The sequence below is a fragment of the Neodiprion pinetum genome, chromosome 2, assembly GCF_021155775.2.
Source record: "Neodiprion pinetum isolate iyNeoPine1 chromosome 2, iyNeoPine1.2, whole genome shotgun sequence".
NCBI lineage: Eukaryota > Metazoa > Arthropoda > Insecta > Hymenoptera > Diprionidae > Neodiprion > Neodiprion pinetum.
In genome coordinates, this window is record NC_060233.1 from 34,650,994 (window position 1) to 34,670,175 (window position 19,182).

Here is a 19,182-nt window from a genome sequence, read left to right on the forward strand (position 1 = left end):
GTAATTACTCACCAGTTACATCTCACATATTGCTATTTGAGATAAACTAAAACAGATATATTGCAGTTTTTATACAGGTACAGTGTTTTTAGGATATACAAGGCCTCTTTTTATATTCCCTTATACAATCCAAACTGGCAACAGCACCCAGAAGTACACACCTGCGAACAATTTACTGTACGTAGAAATGTATTTACCCTTTTTATAGTATAACATGCAAAATAACTTACGACACATAAAATATACACGAAATACAATAATAGAACTTACTGCTGCACAGATAATATTATCATAATGAAAACTGCAAATTTTTCATAATCCTCTAGTGGACTGTATTCATCATAAACCTCTCAATTGCCTGTGCATACTTCATTATGTCTCTCGACGAAATAACAGTGAATCAGTTGATCTCGTTATCATGAAATATTTTGTTAAAAAAATACATCAACCTATAATAATGGACCTGCTACAGTTATTTTGCCAAGGAAATTGTACGAACTGAGAACCATAATGCAATATCATATTATTCTACTGGTACTGGCAAAGTTACATTTTATTTAATAATAGAAAAAAAAACACCAATGCAAATTGAGTATATTTTGATGTTATATTTTTTGAATTACCTCTTTGATCAAGTGTTTCCTCGTGCAAATTGAATTCATGTATCATGTGCTATAATGACCAAGCAAATCATATTCGTCACATTCTTCCACTTACATCTTGTGTACTATTATTCCACAATTTTTCCAAAAAATAGAAACTACGTCACCCGATCTGCATCAATTAAATGGGGAATCATTGATCACAGCCTTGTATTGAATTTTTGCCTTTTCATTTCACGTGCTCATTTGAAAAGTTTTCACGTACTGTGTATCGTTAACATGAAACGAACAGATCGTATTACGTACATGTATGTAAGGTACCGGTAAAACAGTGTAATCAATTTTTCTATTTTGAATACTTCCACACTGATTTTTGGCAATTTATTTCTCTATCTTTACACAGGCGCATATTCTCCAAGTTAAAATGTATGTACTAGACAATGTTATCAGGAGTCTTGTAAAAATGTTCTTTTCAACACAAATGAAAGCAGTCGATCATTATAAAAGGTAAAGTAAAAACAGAATGAACTAAACTTTGCTGTGCCGTTCACTGAAAATTCACATAAATTCACTTTCATTTGTATACATTTTATATCTTGGAGTGTTCGCTTCAAATTTATAACTTGCCGCAATTAATAATAATCTAAGATTGACAGTAAATATAAACGTATATACCAACGTAGTGTGATGCAATATCATACAATAAAACATGGGTTTCTATAATTCTGTGTATTCGTGTATGATGTATATGTTATGTGTCTGATATAATGTAGTAGTACATCAAATTAAAAGGAATAAATATAATATTAATAATGTTATCTAATGATGAAAATGTTTTGGAATTGCGTGACAATTTAACAGCGCATTATTTACATAATTTACATTTCTCTAACTATTTACTAATTGAACGTTAATAATTTTCCCCTAAGACTAGTTCATTACTACACGTGATACTTGTCTATTGGTTGAAGATGGTAAGGAGGTAAACAAATATGAATCATCTATTCCGTCAGTATTGTCAATGCACTGCTAATGTCAATGTTTCTTAGCTGTAACTTCAGAAAATTGAGCGCCTCATTAATATATTAAAAACTGAATGATAGGTAGAGCCAGGTCCACTTAATAAATCCTTTATTGGAAGTTAATGGGGATTTAGAATGACGCATTCTATTAAACTGACCAAACCTCATTTTTAAATACACAACTAATATCTCTGAAATTCTACCCCAATTTCCTATAATAAATACGAGTGACCAAGTTGTACACTATTGAAACCATATAATTCAATTCATTATTATGTATGTGTGTACAAATAATAAATACATCTGACTTGGTCAGAAACGTTGCTCAATCATAATCGTCTTTAAATGCAACAATTAAGTACTAGGAGGTGTATGATTAGAGATTATGGGGGTTGGTTGCCCCTGCAACCATGTAGAAGAATAGGGATTGATTTCAAGCCCTGAGAGCCGCAATATCCCCGCACAGTAACTATAAGCTCACCGTGTTGTTTATATTTCTATGTAACACTAGTATGGTTTACGCGTTTTTTTTTACCTGCGTTTTGTACATAAAGTAATCGTTTCTGCGACAGTACAAAAGAAAGAACATCGGAGTACAAAGAAGTGCACTTTTACGTCCTAATACCGAAAAGTGCTATTTTTTTGTATTTCGCTGTAAAAAAAAGTGTGATCCACACTTTTGTTAAGTAAAGCATCGTGAATACCACAGCGGGAAAGTCTTCTTTCACCATGCGTATTTGCAATATTCATCTTTGTCATGCGCATGTGTTCACTTATGATTCATATTGCAAATTTATGCTCAGCGTAGAAAGACCTATTTTGCCACCTTATATAGCATAATATATTATGCTCAAGGTCAATCTTCTAAAAAACCAAATAGCAAAGTTTTCAAAACCTTATAGAATAACGACAAACGACTATACCAATCAACATCCTAATATGACTCCTTTCAATTACCAACTATGTTGCTTTGGGGAACCAACCTCGTTAAATTGTCAATTTCTACTTTGTACAATTTACCAAAGTAATTTTCGTTCTGTTTCTTCGAATCTCTCCTTGTGCACTTAATAGAGCTTACAATATCACAGCGTGCATTATTTTACTACAATATAAGGACATATATTTGTAAATTACCAGCAATAAATATTTTAACATTGTCTCCTTTGATTTTCGTCAACTAGTCAAGACTTTGATCTCTTTATAGGTACTAGAGGTATGTATTATATATGCAAGAGTGTACCAGTGCATGTAGTTATACACAACAATCATGTAGTTTATATGATAACGGAAAGAATGATACACTCCAACAGGAGAAAATAAACTTCTTGGTTAAGTTTTAATTACGACTAAAAGATAACGAAGTGGATAAACAATTTGAACGTTTAATCAACAACGTTGAATTTTCAATTGGTGAAATTCGTAATATCTTCTTATGATCAAATCGATCATTTGTCTTTTCTTTAAGCTTTTAAAGCCTCACACAAAAAGTATAACGATAATAATCAATTGTATAACCTACCTACCTAAATGACCTATGTATGTACTTCAATCAACGTCTAATGAAGCTATTCACAGCTAATTTTCGAAAGTAATCCTCAATTGGCCACAGACTCGTATTCAAGTTTCACTGGCAGTTTAGTTAGAAGGTGAAACTAATAAACAGTCTAAGTTAGCCACATCAAACAGTTACTTTAAAATTTTTCTTCTTTTCGATTGCTACATGAGAATAGCATAGCCTCATAGTACGTCTTGCGACGCGATTCAGTTTAATCAGAAAAGTTTTTTTACCATTTTCTTAATGCCGTATGTTTTTTTCTCCTTTATTGAAGCAGAACTGGGCGTCCTGCATATGCTTCCCAAGTCATCGCTGTCTTCGTATTTTCCATTGTTCACCGAGAACCCATTCATCCTTTCATCCCCATCTTGGACCGTCGCCGATAGTATCGACGATTCTCTATCCTCTTGACTAGATCTGCTGCCGGAATTCTTTGAGTACCATTCCCAATTATCTGATTTAAGTTGCGATGTGGGTTCCATTAACAAGTTTTTTTTATTAGACAATCTTTTGCTTCTCGACTCTAATGCAGTCTTCATGAAGGCAGGTGCAGGAATTCGCCGATTCTTTAGAATGCCTTCAGGCTTTCCTGGTAGTAGTATCTTTTGCTCAGGATCCTTTTGGCTGTTGCTTTTTCGCTTCATGATTTCAAACCGAGACCTGGATTCTATAATATCTTCGATTCCGTGGTTGTGCGGATCATGAACACGCTGAGCGCTTCTCGGCGTTTCCGTGGATGTAACAGAAACCGTGCAACCGGTAACTAAAGATCCGGAAGTCTTTTCAGGCTGTATTTGTTCGCTGAACCAACCCAAACTGGTTTCTGGCGCAGAATCCGGCCGCTGCTGAACATCATCAGTCTCAAAATTCTCTTTTCCGGGTAATTTCGTCGCATCTGAAGATGAAGCGCGTCTCGAAGGAAGATTGGTACCACCAGGTATAGTGTTGAGGTTTTCCTTGCGGATGGGTTTGATGATTGGAAAATTTGATACGGTTACAACTGAACCTTTGCTGATAGAGTCCCGTTTTCTTTTTCGCCTTTTTTCCTTCCTCCTGACGTCGTTTGACACAGCAGAATCTTCGATCATAAGCTCATGATACGTGCCGGATACGTGGGATGCGATCTCGCTTGGACGTCTTTTTTTCGTTTTCCTTGTTGTCACGCACTCATTAGTTCCTCCGACACTTTTTCGCCTTCTTACCTGGGATTCAGTAGACGTCTCAACGTCCTCATCGAGGTCTCCATTCCTCCGGCAATATGATAACACCATAAGAACAATAACAATTTCGACACAGATCAGGACTAAGTGTTGGCCTATCATAGAGAATTTACTCCGCCAGCTGTCCCTATCACTCAGAAGCGTGTTAAGAGATCTAGTCAAAGTTGAAACTTGTTCCTTCAAGTCCGTTATCTCTCCTTGTTTTTTGGTTTCTCGCTCCTCGGCACGGTGTGACTCTTCGCTCATCGCTGCAATTGCACGTTCCAATGTGCGCTGCATCTCCTCTACTTGTTTCTTATACCTTTTACTAAGTTCCTCGAGGTATTGACCACTAAGCGACATGTTCCGCTCCAGGGTCTGAAAACCATTGTTCACCAAAATCAAATGTTTGAACAAAAGTTTCTATACAAATATGCCAGGATTAGTGAAGAATCAGGAAAAACGACTTTTTGTCTCGAAAACATGTTGAATGAAATTCTCATAAACAAGAACTAACCTTTATCCTGTTAGACAACCTCAAAAAGACTGATTCCTTTTGTTGCGGTGTTGGAATAGGTTGAGATAGTGTTGCACTTGGAGCTGCCGGGTTGTTTTGAAGAGCAACTGAGTCAGCGTCGAGGTCCTTTAGGTCCGATAATAGCGTATCCAGACTGAGTTGATCTTGTGGAGATATTTTCATTTCATGATCGCGCTCAGCCTCAGTTTCTGTTTCAGTTTCTGAAAGTATTGCTTCGCCAGATTCTGTGTCTCCCGAAATATCGCCAGACTCAGTGTTCGTTTCTGGTACTGAAGTTGCAGCTGTTATGTGAGGGGCTGTCGCAAATGCTGTTCCTTGAATCCCAGGATCCTCAGAAATCTGAAAAGATACAATTATGATGAATCAACCTCCAGACATCAACATATCAAATTGCCAATGTCTTCATAACTTCATTTTCAATATCGCACCTTATCAGCAGTAGTAGCTTGATGATTAGGGTCTATAGAATCAGTCATGGGAGGTTCAAAAATTACAGATTCTTCAATGGCTTTTTGGCTGGGTTCAAGTAAGGGAGAAGAGGCTGGTTCCTTCTTTAATCCATCATCCTTAGTAATAGTTTTAGTTGGCCTAATAAGTGAACCGAGGTTTTCTGTTGTAGGTGCAACGTCATTTGGCACTGATGTAGAGAATTCAATACCAGGACCCTGCTGTTCAAATGTAGCAGCTGTTTTGCAGGCTGGAGAACTAGTATCCGACACACAGAAGCTGGATTGCGGACTTACTGAAGAAGACGAACTTTCACAGCTTGGGAGCATTCCTTGTGGTGGCACAATTAAAGCATCTTCAAGAGCCGCAGCACCCTCAGAATTGTTGCCAGTTACATAGTAGCTGGTGTTCACGATAACTCTGCTCTCTCTGTCCGCAAGAACATTGCATAGAGCAACTGGATATTGAAGAGGAAACAAGGAGGTAACGAATCTAGCTGCTGGTTCATTTTTCGTCGACTTCAAATCATCAGATTCTTTTACTTCCTTGATTCGGATGCCATGCAAATGGCAGATGTCACTCTGATGGAGAGTTTTGTTAATAAAATTAATGTGCAGCAATAAATCAAGATACTGATCATTGCAGCTGACTAGTTGGAAGACTTTAGCGAACATTGTTTCTGTGCAATTGGAACAAAGGACGGTGTATCGTGGCGTCATGCATGCTGCAACGAGCGAATTTTGAAGTATGGTGTTTTCAATGCTAGCTCGAATCTGGGTATTATTGTTCACTGTATTTCCTGATTTGACAAGGACTTCGGCAGCCTTCTTCACAATGCTTAAGACCGCATCCCGCGCACTGCCAAATAAATTTCGTGGAGAATCTCCAGTGTTGATGTCCAGCATCTCCTCTTCTTCCTCAGTTTCGTCATCCTCAGCCCCGAGGGACTCTTGTATTTGGTTCTCAGTTTCTAGGACTTCAAACTCACTGGTACCATAGGCTCGAAAGAGGGAAACAGGGCAGAAGTGCTCCGAGCCATAATGGGAGTGGAGCTCGACTTTAATGAACTTCCCAAAGAGTCGAGGATGAAGAGCAAAACTTTGAATGTCGCGTTCATCTTTTGCTGCAAATTGACCGACCACGCTCCAGTCTCTGGTCGGAAAACGGTCTCCAACAAACACCGAAAAATCTCGGGGTGAAGAACTGAACAGTTCAAAGTTAGCCAGCTCAATTTTCTCTGCCTGTATAGCTTCACAAAGCTCAACTACAAACCATACACGAGATGTGCAGGTGTTGAGCATGTATTCATCCCTCGATGAACTCAAAACGCTGCTTGCACTGCCTGCCTCTGGATTAACTGCTACGATTTTTGCTCCACAATCCGGCGACGCGTAGTTTTTGGATCTGACTTTAGTGCTTCCTATTCCTCGTCCTCCAGGACCTCCAGGATTTTGGGAAGACGCGTTAGGGTGCGCTGGAAAATAAATATTTATACACTCAATCGTCAAATTGAGCAAACGATGCATACGGGAATCAAATATTTATGTAGTTCAAGGCTAGGATCAGATGTGGGTATGTAGGTTACATTTGTTCAAACAAATTTTGTTTGCTAACAAGTACCATATTGTCAACTCTGACTAATGCTACCATAGTACCGTGCTTGGGACATTTTCGTGTAATCATTACACTTTCTTCTCGTTTATTTAATACACCAGTTCGAAACCAATGATTGAAATGATTATTATTGTCCTAGGTATTACTCCATATTTACTGTAAAATATTCAATGAATTCACTTTACGGTGATCTTCCTTCGAAAAATAACAAATTTCAGAGTAGGAACCCTTTAAAAGCACAGGTAAATCTAATTTCATGAAAGTACTTTGTTCAGAAATCAATTTTCCCAGACCATAGCATTTGAGTCGGCAACTTAATCCACCAAAATAGTACTTCACTTTATCGTGTCGAAATCAAATCCAATTTCTGAATGAGACCTTGAAGGTAGAAATTATGAAAGCTGGTCCCATCTGTCCAAATACTCAAAACTATGCCACGGTAGCTTGAAATTAAAAAAAATCCTCAGAATCGCGATTGTTGAACTCAAATACTCGATCGAAAAACTGGGTATATGAATTATATAAAATTTACTTTTTTTCTTCTCGGCTTCCTCGAGTCTCTTCTGTGCCCATTCGCTGAACGATGGTATATCTTCGTGAGGATCCGTCCCCGTTGCGGTAACCAAAACATCGAGCATAACACTTGCGTCCTCTGCAGAGCCTTCAGTCAGTCTCACCCTGGCCTCATTTTCCGGAAGCTCCGAGGTGTTCTCAATTCTGTCTTCTGTACCTAGTAATTCTTCAGCAGATACTATCACCTCTTCTTCCCCGCCCTTGCCGCTGCTTTGATCCGCCCTTACGATCACCACTTCGAGAGTGTCGTTCTCATCGGAGACAGTCTGTTGACCCGTAAGTTTGTTTTCGTGTTCTACCGGTTGCTCTTCTCGATCCGTGGTCAGGTTCTGCGATGTTTCCAAGCTTTTATCTGCTTTCAAATTCGTCGATGTCAGAAGTTCCGACGGTGACGATAGCTCCGTTGGTTCCGATACTCTCGCAGAGTTGCTCAGTGCGAGGCTCAGGTTGCTGACAACTGATTTATTTCCCAATTTATCCAACGATATCCTTGGTTCGGTTAAACTCTGAAGTTCGGCGGCTGCGGTATCCACCAATGTGAGGACCACCGCCTGGTCAGCTTCGGGAATGCTACAAATAAAAATGCACATCCGATTTGAACATATTGTCTGAAGAAAACCTCGTAAGCACAGTAATTTTCATCTCCATTCGATTTCTGCTTATCGGCCAAGTGTTCATGGCAAGGCTGCAAAAAAAGAGGGCGTCGTATGATCTACAGGTTAACGACATATGCACCTCGGGGATTCTCACCGATTGTTCAGTCTGGCAGGAAAACACCACAGTACGACAACGACTCCGAGGTAAAGTACCGCCGCATGTAGTAATTGTCCTGTAGAATCCTCGGCCCACCTCATAGGACACGGGGAAGAACTCTTTTTAGCCATAACTCCGCAGCGCGCTAATTATTAAATTTATTTTTTTATTTTATTTTAATCATTTTATCGTTCTTTCAAATATCATTCTCATTTTGTTGACATTCATCTGCCGCTGACGGGGCTATCTAGCCACGTAGGCAACTCGCGGTTGATCCACTACGATGCTGTATATTTTCGCACAAACTTCAAATTACTTCCACTACGATTTATTAAACATTTATTGTTCATGTTATGAGATTTAAATCGACAATTTAGACAAACGCTTTTTTATCTGTACAGAAAAACTCGACACTAACAGGTATGAATTTCATTTCCGCCTTTAAAAAATATTCATTAGTAAACTAACCAGCGGGAGAACATCTGTGAAAAAAAAAAAAAATTAGTAGAAAAAAATAAATTCACGTGATGAATCCTCCATGGAATCCCATCATTTTATATCGCATTAGCAATAGAAGTGATGGTGTAGCTGGTGCATTGTAAAACCTACAGGCGATCGGATTTTTCCTGCGAATGGGAAAGTAGAACAGAGAACAGAAATCGATTGGTTTCTTTAAAAGCTGCCATACCGTATTAGGTCTCTGGTATATTAGTCGCTCACTAATTGAGCCTCATCAACGGCAATTAAACGAAGCGATAAGAAAATCCCACGTTCTATTACCACCAATTCTGCATCTCAACTCGCGGGGAGATATATGAAACTCGGAGAGAAATTCAGATTGAAGGCTGGCTTACACGGTGACATTGTCGAGAATTGAAATTGCTTCTTACTACAACTACGTGAATATACGCATATATTGCCCGAGTGGCGATGAAGATTAACGTAGGTGCGTTTATAAGAGGTGGTTCTCATCTTACACGCGAATGGGGTAAAATCACTTCTCGCAACTGACAATGAGCTTGCGATCTCCACGAACAGCATAGCAGTGTAAAACGCAGGATAGACAAGTGTCGAGAAGACTTGGAACTGTCTAGTTGAGAACAGGCGTTAAGAGAAGATCCTGATGAATATAATGCATTGCGTCATCTCATTCCCCATAAAGCACAGTGGGGATTTATTGGAACGGTCAAAAGCACAGACCGAATTCAGTGCAGAACCAGCAACGGCGAAAGATCTTCCAAACAAGAAAGTACTAGGACTGTGGAAATAAAGAAATATGCCGGACAAAAGTGTCAGATCCAATGTGAGGTCACGGATAAAAAATTTCGCTAGCGAGGCGCCGTTTTTCTGCAAAGTAATCGAACTCGTAAGTGGAATACATACAACGAATTATTTGTCACGGTACTTATAAATTGAACATTAACGTATACGAACGAATCGAGGAAATGGAACATAAGTACTAAATCGCACAATTGGTGAAAGCGCAATCATCCCGAAACTTTTTACTTGACAGATCCTCTGCGTCATAGCGGTAGGATTGATAGTGGATCCATTCAACAATCTCCAAATGAAGCCGGACGTGAACCACGCTGGACTCATTCATGTTTCGATGTGCGGTTACATTTTGATAAACGCAATCATCATTCTGTGCTATCTGCTCGGTGAACGTCAGCCAAAGAGGATGGTGAGCCTGCTCTCGTTGACTTCCCGAGTCACCGCTCGTCAAAGTTTCGCGTTGAATATTCAATTTCTTGATTTTGTCGAACTGTGTTAGATTTCCCTACAGTGACAATTTTTCTATAGTTTTGATATCATGAAGAATCCTGTTCGCTGTGGCCTTTCGGTGTACCTCAAAGTTGTAATAGACTAATATCTTTTCCCACATTTTTGAAAACACATAATCTGGAACGAAATATTTCCTGCTGCCGTGTGTGTAAAAGAAAAATGTCGTGCTTGCACAGAACTCAAAATATGTTAAAATCCAAATTCGAATCATATCGATTAGGACAAGTTAGAACAACCCGATATACATGTATTCAGGTACAGAAAAATATGAGAATTCAATAGATTTGGTGTTCTTTTCACCAGTAGCAATCTTTCTATCGCAATGAAATAATATAATTGCATGTTATCTCGTATTGTTACAGTCGATTATATTTGCCGTGGTGGGCGCGATTCTCTGCTGCGCTTCCGGCGTCGTGCTCATCTACGACTGGAGTAAATTGCAGCAGGACATGATATACAAATACTGGGATCAATACTCTAATCAGGTGGTCGCCAGCGGGGTCTTCGCGTTACTGGCATCGGTCGTGTTTCTGATCGAGGCGTTCGTAACGAGAAAAAACGAGTAAGGTATGAAAAGCGAATAAAAACGAGTTTGGCGATCTGCTTCGACCGGGAACCTAAATGCGCGCTGTAACGGATTAACCGAGCGATCATTGCGTAACACCTGGAACACGGGAAACATACGTACCTACTGCACACGTTACACGCATCACGAGAACAACGGTTTCCTTTCCAGTTAAAGAGTCTCTATTTACCTATTGCGTAAGGCTTGATTCGAAAAAAATAAGGTCGCAGCGTCATACACGCATACTTTATTTCCCAACAATAACAATAACTGCGACAAAGGAATGTATGTATAATGTGCATTTTACAAGTCATGTAAATTTTAACCGCCCCAGTTTACCATACTAATATACGTATAATATGATACTCAGTGTACTCAATTTCAATTTCTAATAAACTGACTACCCCGCAAACCCAATTGTATTATTACATATATATGAAGCAGAGAAGAAAGAACTTAAATCTACATAAGCTCACAGATTATATCTGCGATCTGTATGCACACATTGTATTATCTACAGTGTAACGTGTCTGGTTATCTGAGCGCATTGTTAGAGAATACCCTTTTTACACGTCGCGAAGTCAGATATGTGTAATTTAAGTAGTATGAGCGTCACAATAGTCAGACGTTCGAACCTCGTTTCGAACACAGAAATCATTGCGCACGGATTATTTCCGCAACGCAATACCGGCAATTTAGTATACCGATACCTACATAAAACAATGTAAACGATACCGAATAATGCATACATGGACACGGTTGAAGTAAACAATTTGACAAGGGTGATAAAAAATTTGTCGGTGAATTTTTGTTCTTTCTTTCTCAAGAGGGTGCCCAGGTCGATTACGACGTTGTCGTTTATATCTCGAATTATGCACGGCCAGGTATCTCAAAAGCAAAAAAGGGCATAAATACTACATGCAGTTCTGACCAAAATCACTCTGACACATTGTTGCGTCAAATAAATTGTACGAACAATGTGACTGTTGTACCTTTTTTTGCGTTCGAGATACGTGGACTTGGATAATGCGAGATACATAGGACAACATCGAACTCGACTAGGAGACCTCGTTAAACGTACTCGAATTTTTCATCCCTGAGTTTTCCTCGCAAGTATAGTATATTCACGTTAAATCGATCCTGTCAGACGAACGTCAACTCCGCGCTGTTTAACCGTTGACATCGCACTGTGGGACAACCTAATATTAGAACCCCCGACACTTTAAGTCGACTCCTACCTTGCGTCGCTAACAGCCGTTGGTGCGAACCGAACCGTTACTTGGTAAAAAAATTTTAAAACATTTTTAAAGTCGAAAAAGATCGTTCTCTCTCGATCGGTATTGTTGGACCACTACATTTCCCTTCTTCCACTTTTTTCCTTCTCTCTCGTCTCATGTGCAACGAATAAATTTGTACAATCAATACATGTACGGAACTGTGTCAGCCTCTTACTACCTTAAAATGGGCAACTTTAAGGAAGCATGTGGCAAGTTTTTTTTTTCTTTTCGAATCTCGTCAATATTGTAGTTATATTATAGCGTTTTCGATCAAGCGAGATGAGATTTATTTGCAGAATTCGCATTTGAAAGTTAGACACGATTTATAAACGTAAAAGTTTGGATTTTGTCAAATTTTCCGACAACTTGTTTGAAGAAACATTATGCTCCAAGATTCTTATCATACTTCAGCTTTCAACATATTTCGACTACATTTTGCTATTCCATGAAGATCAATCGCTCTACTTCTCATTATTTTATACGAAAAAGAAGTGCACAAAAAATCGATATCTTAAAGCAAATAACTTTATTCCGTATTGAAATACGAGAAGCCGAATACTTTTGCAGTTGCAGTATTTTACCTGGCCACAAAGGTATTTAAAAGACAGATTCCGCTGACGTAATACATGGGTATTGTTCAAACAAAATTTTGCTAGTTATCGAAAAACAGTTGTAGTTTGGAGTATGGACTATGAATGCTACTAGGATACAAGTAAGGCAAATGCAATTGTTTAAATTCTATTTAAACGAACGGCAAATGTACCTTCCGAAAAGAATAATTATACTATCACAAACGGAAAATGCAGATGAAGAATTACATTACTAAACAAACAAATGTCGAATTTACTTAATGCGTTACAACAATTGTGTACAAAGAAAAATCTTCAAACCGTTATATTCACATTCACCACACGGCAATCAACACTGGATACCTAAATATCTCTCGTCCATTTATTTATTTCTTATATTTATTTTCAATTTCTGAACGAAGAAAACCGGTCGAAATGCAACTCGAAGGAGCTACGATTTCCAACTCCTGAAGAAATATTTAAATTTACGAGACACATATCAATTCTCACATAGCTCCAATATTCACATCACATTTTACACACTCCGTGGCCGTATAGATGTATGATTATAGTAACAATACTCTGTCCAACCGACGTGAAACAATAAATTTCACAGCGTACTGCGGACGTGAGAAAAAGTAAATTTATATTTATAGCCGTAAACCACCACGTGGCGTGACTTGAGAATCGTTGCACAAAATCAGTCACGAGTATTACACCGACGAACAGTTTGTACGAATGACGTTTATATACAACGTATACTAATACACGTCGCAAGTACTTGAATACATCGTGCATACAAGTGTAATATTACAACTCGCGATAATAACGACGCACTTAAAAAATCAGTTATTCTCTGAACCAAGTTGTCGTCGACGGCAAGTATTCTTCGTCAACAAGTTGTCTCGCATTTAGCGGAGTATTGAATGGTAACATTAGGCCGAGAAGTTGGTGGGTATATTGCGGTATAATAATGACAATGATAAAGCAAGCATGTATACATAAGTATGTATATACATACACACATATATATACATATACATACATCTATATAAAGGTGCAAGTAAAATGAGACGAGGAAAGAGCGTTTAAATGTTATACGCGAAAAACCGTGAGAAGAATCCCCGACAGGGCGTCGCGGCGCGTATCGACGCCCGGCGCGGCGTCGACGAGTTGCAACTATCAGAGCTTCGATTCTGGGATCGTTGCCTCCCACCCGTATCTGGCGCCACTCCTCTCCTTCGCTCATGCTCCTGCACACACACACACACGCTCTCTCCCTCTCCTCTCTCTCCTTGGTTCTGAAAGGCGCGGAAGCGTCTCTCCAAACGGACAGGTGCACGTGTCAATTAAAAGACTGCACAGCCTGCATTATGCTGCGTTTTAAAGTACCATTTTCAAGCGTTGCTAGGGTACAATAATGTCTATCTCGCCCGAGTAAAAAGGCATGAACGACGTTTGCCGATATTGCAGAAACCACTCGTTACCCGGAACGACATGACATCGCCGCGTCGCTCAATGCCAACCACGTGCAGTTTCATTGAACAGGCCACGGCCCTCTGTTTTATTTGGTGACTCACTGGTATCGACTGGAGTTGAAAGGTGACTGTAATGCAACAGATTCGAATGGTACCCGCAATGGTACCGGCGTGTAACACTTGGAATTAGAAACAAAAATAAAGCAACGAGGAAGAATGAATGCGTGACAAACGTCAATTTAGAATTATGCAGCTTGTACAGAGATTTCTCTAAGTACTAGAATAGCCGGTTTCACGTGAAGCAATAATTCAATCACGAGGAGAGAAACCATCAACCTGCGAACTAGACGCGAACAACTGGTTCAACGATTTATCCGCTGTTGCAGAGGCAATTATATTAGAAATATAAATTTAACGAGGATACTTTCTCGAATAAATTTTATTTAAAAATTATTATACTATCTGTGACGCGGGTGCTTATAGGGCATGAAAGCCGCAAACATAAATAGGACACAATATGTGCATATCACATGTGCGTGTGTGTGTGTATGTAAAAATGCGAACAGGGATATAGAATATAGAGTTTAGATCTCCCTGACATACCCAGATATATGATAATACCAGATTACTGATTTTTCCCCGGTTACTAACTTGTACAGTAACGATTTCATTCGGAAGAATATGCTGAATAAATTGTCGACAATAGTAAAATAAATTTCAAGAGAAGAACAATATAAAATCGGTGTAACGTGTAACATTAATTTTTGTATACACGTAACGAAAGTTGTAACAATTAGCAATTTGCAAATTGATCTTGTCCTACGCTACCCTTTTAGTACTCCCAAATTTTATTCTCTGCGTACAAACGTTTCGGTACGTTAAACAATTCATTGTTCTGTTCTGCGTTAAGAGAAAAAATGTCGTTTGCCTTCGCGTCCAGAACGTAAAGTTCGTGTGACTGAGTGGTTACAACGTGTCTAGGTACTTTTTGAGGAAGAATGTAGCAAACAAGGGGATCAAAACAAGGTCGACCGATAACTTTCTCGGCTGATACGGGCGGGCAATTCGGCATATCTAATACCGTAGAACGAGCGTGAATATTCTCGGTGATAAACTACGAGCGAAGTTTCGGTCGAGGAGCGAACCGGGAGATAAGACAAGAGAGACCATTGTTTTGTATATCGCATGAAGGAATATGGAACAGGGCGGAAGGAAGCGGCGGCGTTTGATAGTCAAATTACACGAACACCTTATACGTAGCAGGCGTAATACAATCGTATTATGGTGAGCAATACAGGGACAATTGTAGATAGCGCAAATATCCGCTGCTGATAACAACAGCCGATATAAATGTGAGCACACGCGTTCATCAGGCATGGTGGGCGTATGATTTTTGCGTGCCGAGATGACGACTACAACATTTACGTATAAATTTGTATATTCGAAAACTAATCACTCACAATCCCTGACAATGAGACTTACTTTACTTCAATTTGCGCTTGGTCTGGTATTGACCGAGAGTGCAGAGCATGCGGAAAAGGGATCGCTGAACATTCCAGAGTGAAGCCCTGCGGTCTAGGTCACGGTTAAAACCGCGAGACACGCAACACGATTGAAGGTGTTATAATTAGGAAAGGGCGTTTCTGGTGTATGCTGCATTGGTTTTTGAATTCTCAAGATTCTTAGACGATTTCTCATGCTGTTATATGCTTACTGGTTAAGATTTTCATCACTACTCTGCAGCCTAAATATATTATCGAAATAACGAAGATGTAGGAAATAAGAAGCTATTCTTTTCTATCTTCACGCGTCCATTTTTTCGTCCACATTTCTTTGAGAAACGGGAGTTGTGATTCATGAGAAACGTGTAGGCAGACTGAAATAACTCGGGCACGTGCGGTATAATCCAATTGTCGAATAAAACGAGCGATATAAACAAAAAGCGAGAAAGTTAGCATCGCGTGGTTGAAATCCCAATTAGTTTTTTACCTAAGTTAATGAATACGAGAAAAATTCTGTCAGCATATTTCGAATATCCCACTCCCGACAGAATTCGGTTATTTAACTTCGTCTTTTTCTTTTCCTCTCGCTTTCGCGTCAACTGTTTATTATTCATTTGTATACATAAATATGTGCGTACCATGCGGTATTACGCAGATATTATCGACGTGCGATATTCGTCACAACCGGGAGTGTAGAGATCACTGACGTGGAGATAAAGTATCGGCGAATGAAAAACACGCGAGAAAAACGAAAGCAAACAGAAAAACACGGCGCTATGTATCTGCGGTTACAGCATCTTGGGCAAGCTGCCAGAATAAGCAGCGTCGAACGAACGACCATCTTATCTGCCTATCGTTGCAGATATCCACGCGTCTCTGCTCTGTGTACAGCATATTTAATTGCGACGTATGTCGCGATAGGAAATCCTATACGGTAACGAGCGCCGAGGGCTCTGATACATATAATGCACACCTTTCCGGAACGTGACACCGGGCGAATTTCTCGTTAAGGAACAAGGCTGGATCGAGGCTAATCCGGATCTGGTGTGATCTGAAATAGGCGTATTAGGTATCCTAGGGAATGTACACTTGTGCATTCGTGTGGTGCGTGAGGCCGCGACGTCTGACCGAAACTGTGCAACTTGAACCATGAACAGCTAAACTAGACCTCAGTTTCACTCTTTATATTGGGTATGTAAATCGTATACGCATACCTAATATCTAAAGCGAAGCCTTGCCCTTGGCGTCACTGGCGTGAAACAGATATGGAATGGGGAAGCTAGCGCAAAGATAATTGTTCGTTTACGAGTAGGCTAATATTTGGTTGACAGCTTACTTTTCGGCTCTTATAATATGGCTCTGCTTCTCATAAGTCTGCCGAAAATAGTTATCTAAAAAAATGTTGCAGAAAAGTATTTTTGACTAGAAATTTCTGTACGTGAAAAACTGGCTAAAAATACGGGTTCCGGCCATGTTTATCAATAGTTTTACTCTAAACATCTAAGTTGAAGGTAGGTACATGAACCCAAGCCTTTGAAATTGAAAATTTCAGGAAACAGTCAAGGACCTTACAAGAATAAAACATACCCTTGAGATAGATTTGGTTGCTGAGACAAAACATCGCCGAATAGTTCTAGCTCGGGAAGCTCCTTTGCTGTTTTTTCACCATTTATTGTTGGGTTAGGGTGAGGCACTGCATCTGCCGTTTCTCTCTGTAAATAATGGCAAGAAATTTTTACCAAAAAAAGATCGTAAATTGATGAAACATTGAAAACTTAATTAGAAGATATTCAAAGTTCTGTGTATTTTTACTGTATGTTGATACTACTACGAATAATTTGGCAACTGTGAGACTTTTTTAAACATTGTAGAGGTAGAAATTCTTAGGAAATCTGCCAAGCACAACAATATTCTTAAACGATAAGTGACAAAAATATTTTTCCAAACTATATGAAGTGCATTTCAGGCACCACCATATAATTATATTTAGCCACATTTACGTGTCAGCTGACATTGACACAGATTAGAATGACGCATGTCCAATTGCTTGGTGGGGTCATGCATCCAGTTCAATCATACAAATAGGCTGGGCATTCCAACCATATATCTTAGAGAGTTAAACAGCTTATCTCAGTCTTATTGACGTGTAAATCAGCTTGATTGGTAAGAAAGTGGAGCAAAGAATGAATAACAATCTGCAATAGCTGTATTTCCAAACTAACAAATCTGCTAAAAGTTACCTTTTGCGTCTATTGAAAATACAGAACTCGGTTTACAAGTATCTTTACTTACAAATCTTTTAGCGCCATGTCACGAATAGTCATCAAATTCACAAAGGCTGATGCTTGGTGATAAACGTATATGCGAATAGTGCTGTTCAAGTCATTAAGCAGTTGGTAAGGTCGTAAGTTTAATTAATCAAGGTTTTATGTGTGCTACACAAACAGAGTTAGAATACTATTTGGCATAAAGCAAGAGCAAGTATTGCAACATTTTACAATGTTGTCAGAAATTCGATTATTTACTATTTCATTTACTATACTTATTTTCGTTATAAATTAAACCATACCACAATATTTTTCACATCATCGATGTTTGTTTGTGTTTCCTTCTGAGCTCCAATTCCACTTGGGAATGTAACATGTGAGTCATGATCATTTTCTCCGCCACTGTCGTTAATTGTTATATTAGCCGAAGCTCCGGAACTTCCCTTATTGCGACTGCCATAGGTATCCTTTGCTCCTTTTGTCCCTTCGGAAGCGACGATTAGGAACAAAAGTGCGCTGAAACAATAGAAACTAGTTGGAAGGAAAAGTAAAATGTTGTTTACAGAGAAAAATTGTTCGGATCACGGAAGCAAGGTTATGATTTCACGAGCACAATATCAGCAGTTACGCAGTATTGCTTAACGACATTTCCTCATGGAGATAATCTACCTACTAGTCAAAGTATCGGTGAAGTGGTGATAGTGGTCGATGCAGATTCTAGATCATAGGGAAAAAAACAAGAAACAAGCACGGCTCAAATTTAGCTGAAGTCTAAGGTATGTAATTTATTCGTGATGAGAAATATTCGATTTCTGCAATAGGGTGAATGTTTCATAAAACTGACCTTATCGCTATTGAAGAATGTCAACATGGGGTTAAGGAATACAGGTGTAATTATATTTACCTGGATACCATGGACGTGAGAAGCAGAATAGAATAAATACACGAAAGCGTTGGCTTCATTTTAAGTCAGTTGTCATGACACCGATGTCCGTCTTTTTTTGTTTTTTTTTTTTAAATTCACTGTTCGCGCACGACGAGTTTTGAAATCACAGCCAACGTATCTACAACCATTTTCGGAAACCTGACGTGTACTAAAAAACTTCCGGTGGTATGGAATCAAATCACCACAAATAAATGAATTACATATATTTTATTCCACTTTTTCTTTGTCACCGAAGCAGTGGCTTTGCTGTGAGAGACCTGCTCCGACCTTACTGTCCCAATTTGAATAAATGTTTTTCATCACGGCTCTGTGACGACCGAAATTTATACATTTTTTAAGTATTAATTTTCACCAGATCAAATCAGCTGACGCAATGCGCGCACGCTTACTGCGTTTTCCAACCACCTTCAGGGAAGTGCACGAAGTAATACTCTGAAATGACTCTGAATCGCTGCTGCGCCCAAGACTAAAAAGGTACAAGATCGGAAGC

At 39.1% G+C, this 19,182-nt stretch overlaps 2 protein-coding genes across 7 annotated transcripts; one reads left to right on the forward strand and one right to left on the reverse strand.

The window, feature by feature from the left end:
• Positions 1-35: 35 nt before the first annotated feature.
• LOC124211612 (SUN domain-containing ossification factor) lies at positions 36-19,144 on the reverse strand. Of its 6 annotated transcripts, none has more exons than XM_046610867.2 (7): positions 18,651-19,144; positions 18,049-18,262; positions 17,067-17,191; positions 7,510-8,120; positions 5,345-6,837; positions 4,896-5,255; positions 36-4,756 (listed from the first exon to the last, which is right to left on the reverse strand). In XM_046610867.2, the coding sequence occupies exons 1-7, from the start codon at positions 18,707-18,709 to the stop codon at positions 3,395-3,397; spliced, it is 4,224 nt and encodes a 1,407-aa protein (XP_046466823.1). In that variant the 5' UTR covers positions 18,710-19,144; the 3' UTR covers positions 36-3,394. The 6 variants fall into 6 exon arrangements, with proteins under 6 accessions (XP_046466823.1, XP_046466824.1, XP_046466825.1 ...); XM_046610868.2 differs by lacking the exon at positions 18,651-19,144 and adding an exon at positions 8,301-8,448 and having other exon boundaries at positions 18,049-18,190; XM_046610869.2 differs by lacking the exons at positions 18,049-18,262; positions 18,651-19,144 and adding exons at positions 8,301-8,448; positions 17,772-17,910.
• On the forward strand, positions 9,200-11,427 carry LOC124211626 (uncharacterized). The gene is made up of 3 exons (XM_046610907.2): positions 9,200-9,669; positions 9,817-9,987; positions 10,451-11,427. Exons 1-3 carry the CDS (start codon positions 9,580-9,582, stop codon positions 10,652-10,654), a joined length of 465 nt encoding a protein of 154 aa, XP_046466863.1. The 5' UTR covers positions 9,200-9,579; the 3' UTR covers positions 10,655-11,427.
• Positions 19,145-19,182: the final 38 nt, after the last annotated feature.

Excerpts from the sequence above, each read along its gene's own strand:
- LOC124211626 (XM_046610907.2), top strand. The coding sequence starts at position 9,580 with ATGCCGGACAAAAGTGTCAGATCCAATGTGAGGTCACGGATAAAAAAT. Across the intron at positions 9,670-9,816 it reads TCTGCAAAGTAATCGAACTC|ATCCTCTGCGTCATAGCGGT; the intron begins GTAAGTGGAATA and ends TTTACTTGACAG. Across the intron at positions 9,988-10,450 it reads AACGTCAGCCAAAGAGGATG|TCGATTATATTTGCCGTGGT; the intron begins GTGAGCCTGCTC and ends GTATTGTTACAG.
- LOC124211612 (XM_046610867.2), bottom strand. The coding sequence starts at position 18,709 with ATGAAGCCAACGCTTTCGTGTATTTATTCTATTCTGCTTCTCACGTCC. Across the intron at positions 17,192-18,048 it reads ATGATGTGAAAAATATTGTG|AGAGAAACGGCAGATGCAGT; the intron begins GTATGGTTTAAT and ends CATTATTTACAG. Across the intron at positions 6,838-7,509 it reads GGAAGCCGAGAAGAAAAAAA|CGCACCCTAACGCGTCTTCC; the intron begins GTAAATTTTATA and ends TTTATTTTCCAG.